Source organism: Penaeus chinensis, chromosome 3 (genome assembly GCF_019202785.1).
Source record: "Penaeus chinensis breed Huanghai No. 1 chromosome 3, ASM1920278v2, whole genome shotgun sequence".
NCBI lineage: Eukaryota > Metazoa > Arthropoda > Malacostraca > Decapoda > Penaeidae > Penaeus > Penaeus chinensis.
In genome coordinates, this window is record NC_061821.1 from 7,020,604 (window position 1) to 7,025,603 (window position 5,000).

At 40.1% G+C, this 5,000-nt stretch overlaps 1 protein-coding gene across 1 annotated transcript in view; it reads right to left on the bottom strand.

Moving 5' to 3' along the window:
- Window positions 1-5,000, bottom strand: part of LOC125040260 (protein SpAN-like) — a 10,031-nt gene that overhangs the window by 2,308 nt on the left and 2,723 nt on the right. Inside the window, exons 5-12 of the mRNA XM_047634820.1 lie at window positions 4,104-4,181; window positions 3,808-3,973; window positions 3,232-3,425; window positions 2,668-2,868; window positions 2,416-2,542; window positions 2,108-2,242; window positions 1,492-1,575; window positions 522-684 (exon numbers count right to left, since the gene is read on the bottom strand). Coding sequence (XP_047490776.1) covers window positions 522-684; window positions 1,492-1,575; window positions 2,108-2,242; window positions 2,416-2,542; window positions 2,668-2,868; window positions 3,232-3,425; window positions 3,808-3,973; window positions 4,104-4,181 — 1,148 coding nt within the window. The remainder of the gene's footprint in view (window positions 1-521; window positions 685-1,491; window positions 1,576-2,107; window positions 2,243-2,415; window positions 2,543-2,667; window positions 2,869-3,231; window positions 3,426-3,807; window positions 3,974-4,103; window positions 4,182-5,000) is intronic.

Sequence of the window (5,000 nt, forward strand, 5' to 3'; positions counted from 1 at the left end):
ACAAATAACACTCCCTATGATGTGGGTCATGTCGAATTATTTGGAATCTACTTTACATTTCCTTCATCTTTCTGAGCAAACGCGTAATTGGGGTCCTGAAACTTCGGAGTCTTAGTCAAGACCGCGGATCTTTGGGTCTTCTCCTAATAGTTTAAGTTATTACAGAGGGATTCTATCGGCCCCCGTAGTGCAGCAGTAACGCGTGCGCTTGGGGACCGTGAGGGTAGTCACACAGCGTGCGAGTTCGAATCTTGCCCCAAAGGACCGAGGGGCATCCTCTCAAGACAACGGTCTCCACCTGATAAATCCAGTCGTTCGGAAGAAGGCAGCGTCCTAGCAATTGCAAGGGAGTTCGTGGCGTATATTTGTATCTTTATTGTTTGCCATTGTGAACGTGGTTTTCCATGTGTATGTATTTTTTATATAAGTGATTTTATAGACACACACACACACACACACACACACACACACACATATATATACATACATAGATACATATATTTACACGTTCGGATACATACCATTCGGCGGTGCCGAGGCTGGTGAAGGTCACTCTGAGCCCGTCGTAGTAGCAGCAGGAGGACCCGTCGCTGCAGGTGCTGCGGCCGTACAGCCTGAAGGAACGGAAGGTCACCCGCGGGGAGTAGCACTCGGGGGCAATGATCTTCTTGGTGCATTTGACGCCTGCGGGGAAGACTTCTTGGTTAGCTGGGGAAGGCTCGTGAGGCGGTGAGGCGCAGCGAAGAATGGGTGATTTCGCAAGGCACTGTGGTAATTACGTCTCGGTCCTCATTTTCTTCATTCGAAATTAGTCTCATTGACTCATTTAAGATTATTTAAAAGACAAAACGTATCAGAACAGCAGTAACCCATGTTTATGAGTGGACAAAGAGTTATTCATTTTGTTAATCACGGGGATTTGTCTCCGTTTTTGTTTTTTTTTTTGTTCACATATTCACGAATTTGTCTTTTCATATTTTAATAGTTGTGTATTTCTTGCCCGTAAGTTTATTGGCAAAGATGAATTGTTTCTCTATCTATTCATCATTATCATTACCTATCTATACGTATTTATTCATTCTTATATTTAGTATTTTTAAACTTGAGAAGAAAAAGAAAGGGGAAATATAAATGTTAATAAAGAATAGAGGTAGAGAGAGGAGGAGGTAAAAGAAAATAGAAAAGGAGACAGATAAATAAACATAGGCAGAGAGAAAGAGAGAGAGAGAGAGAGAGAGAGAGAGAGAGAGAGAGAGAGAGAGAGAGAGAGAGAGAGAGAGAGAGAGAGAGAGAGAGAGAGAGAGAGAGAGAGAGAGAGAAAGAGAGAGAAAAGCAGAGCGAGAGAAATAGAGAGAGAGAAAAGCAGAGCGAGAGAAATAGAGGGAGAGGAAGTGAAGGGAGAAGAAAAATAGATTGAGTGAATAAAAAATATAAAAAGGTGAATAACTGTAGAGAAAGAGAAGCTAATAACAAAAAGAGCGAGATAATCACCGGAGTCGTAATTGTTAGGATAGTTAGGCGAGGTGATCGTTTTCTCTGTCGTGACTTCCTCGGTGCATGAGGACAGCTTGTCGTCTGAAAATAAAAAAAAATTGAAAGAAAAATAAGATAACGATAAAAACAGGAATATATATATATATATATATATATATATATATATATATATATATATATATATCATGCGTGTAGAATATGTAGCAAAATGAATGAGAAAGGATGGACAGTGTGTATATCTGTTCTCTTTAGCCCTTTTTTTAAAGTTTAATTTATTGAGATTTAGGAATACGTTCGTTGCTATCTCCCTATTTTTTCGTTATATTCATTAATTTATTTAATCCAATTTCCCAGTATCTCCACTGTCTTCGTCGTAATCATGTTTTCTTTTCTCTTTTCCTTATTGTTTTTAAAGAAAGATGGTGCTGACGAGCACTTTTAATGAATGATTGGCAATGCTTTTTAGTCACGTGAATATTGCGTTAAGGAGGATCTTTTAAGTAACAACAATAATAATGATATCAATAGCATTGGTAATAAAAAATCTTTTCCAAGCATATCTCAAAAAGAAGGGTGTCTAAAGAGACGATTTAATTAGATAAGGTGTCATTACCATAGTATCCTGCAGTGGTGATCTCACAGTTGGTGCCCGAGGTTCCAGGTGGGCACACGCAGGAACAGTCTTTGCCGGTGTACCCATAGTTCTGGCACGGGTCGCTGCTGAGTCCGCACTGTGTCATCCACTTGTCTTTGGAGGATCAAAGGGTGGTAAGAATTAGCAGCAAGGGAATATATAAGTAAGGAAGGTGTGGATCAGTTTATTATTTTCAGTTTTGTAATGATACAAGAAGAAGAAGGAAAAGACAGAAGGTATTGGGAACACATTATGTCTTTTTGTTGTTGTTGGCATCGTTCACTCACCTATGCAAGAGTACATGCGGTTGGCAAGTAACTTGTCGTAGTGAGAAAGGCCTGTGCGAGATCCTATGATTTCCTGCGCGAAGGGGTCCAAGGTAGAGATGGTGAACTTGCCATTCTTGGTGAAGTACTACAAAAGAACAGAGAGTCGACGTAGTTTACAAGAATACCCTTATTACCTTCACCTCAGTGACCCCACAGAATAAGAAGTACGGTAGAAGGCGACACCCCTGTCACCCAACCCGAATGACTGACCTTGGAACCATAATGCATAACGGAGCTGTAGTCATAAGGCAAGGAATAGGTGTCGATGTATGTGGTCTGTTTTTCGAACTGAGATAACCTGTCTGTAATGATGTTCTCCTCGTTGATTCGGACGTAGGAGTCTCGGTCAGGGCGGGACTGCTCGTGGAAGAAGCCCATGGCGTGCCCGATCTCATGGGCGACGATGCCAAGCTGCGCGAAGTGAGTGAAGGGGCTATTAGTAATTATTCATGTACAGAGCAGAACGCTAACTGACGCGGGCTATTAATCTTTCAGTATTCTCGTAAAAGAGTATTCATATAGCTACAGGATATTTAGATTCAGAATGGAATACGTTCTGTATTTACGAAGAGAGATCACTTTGACACTGTCACTCTCTTTCTGACAATATCAAACATGGCTTAAAGATTTACATTACAATCCCATCGTATAAAACCTATATGCTCTTTGTTAATGCCACATATTAATTATCGCTTAATTAAGGCATCATACCGGGGTTCCTGTCTTTTAAGGATTCTCTTGCCTGCTCTGAGGCATAAGGCTCCGAGATCTCACCGTGTCGCAGTTTTCCCCGATGGAAATGTCTTGGCCACTCTGCCACCACAGCCGGCCGAGGTAGGAGTAGCAACCGGTGAGCTTCTTGAACTTCAAGTGAGGAATCGACAAGTCGCTGGTTTCCTTGAAGCTAAGGCAAGTGTGCTCTGTCCAGTGGTCCATTGCTTCCCGGCACACGGCTCTGTTTACGTTGCCTGGAAACAAATACTTTTAAACTGCCAGCTCACATTCAGATTCACATTTATATTCTAACAGGCGCACATGTTAAGTATTTAAGGGATGTGCTTTATCTCTTGGATTGTTTGGATCAAATAACATAGATAATCGATCCACAGACATGGCAAACGTGCTTGAACAAGAAACAGCCACACCAAGAAGAGATCTAAAGACACAAACATCCGTAGTGTTTTCAATGAGTCTAAACTCTACTTCAGGCAGAAACAGCAGGAACCTATTTACTTTGATGTTTCTAGGTAAAAATCTTACTCGACACACCATGCCCCCCCCCCCTCCCCTCCCACCCTCTATGTGTGTCTCCATGCCTCTTCTTTGTTTCACCTGCGATTACACCCTTACTGTCAGCGAAAGTATAAAGCACGGGAATTTGCCAACGGTAGCGCGCATCGGTAATGGCTTTCCTCTCCTTCATCTCCTGCCACTGGCGAGGTGTCAGCAGGATGTCCTTCTCAAACAGCTCGCCCTCAGGCACGCTATCAGGATTGGTTACCTCGAACTCGTGCAGCTGAGGTGAGTATGCAAGTAGTCAGCATCGAGTTCGGATGAATTTACGTTAATAAGCTATATAAAAATGTATATTTATGAACACAAACATGAAAAATAAAGTTTCTATGAATTAAAGAAACTGTACTTACTGAAACGAAGGCCTTTGGCAGTCCATCTCTGTTTATTTCGACAGAATTATTTCCAGTAAGAATGTTGACGGATTTGCCCTGTAAGAAACAAAAGCTTTGCTGAATCGAAAGCTAATCAGAGTGTGACATAAATGATTCAATATGATAGTAATGTTCTATTATGCTATTATTATGTAATTTTTGGGTAATTTTCACCGTTGCATTCTTGTTTAATTTTTCGTTGTAGGGTCGACTGTCAATCACAATGAATAGTTATGTAGAACAATGACATGAATGCATTAAAAGTTTTGTCAGAAAATTGTGTTATATTTAACAAGTTTACGTTAGTGATTAGTTACACCTACATGTTACAAATCTGCCCATTATGTATCTGTATATTTGACTGTATATAAACAGACAGGCTATGTATATTTTCCTATATCTGTCTATCTCTATATATAAAACATGATTTTAAAACTTAAATTCATGACCAAAAACCTTTATTACATGAATATGTAGTACACAATGTTCTTTGTTAACTACATGATATTTAAAGAATAAAAACATTATAGATTACAGAGACGAAATTGTTGATCAGCGACCATCCTGACTGTGACAATTCGGTCATAAATCCTTAATCCTCTCGAGCTGACTTTGTTTTGACGCGAACTTATGACAAGACATAAGGCTTCGGGCGAAGACATTGGGATTTAGGACGAATGACTGCCAGTTTATAGGCTTAAGACGACAACATAAGGGATAGGACCTTTTACATGTACCGGCCAAGATGGTACAAAAGCTGATAGAAAGATTTTTACTAACGTTATATCTAACGATTGTTAGATCTCGCGAAAAACTTCTAATATATTATATTGTTTATGTGCCACTATATTAGTACATAGATTTTTTTACATGGGA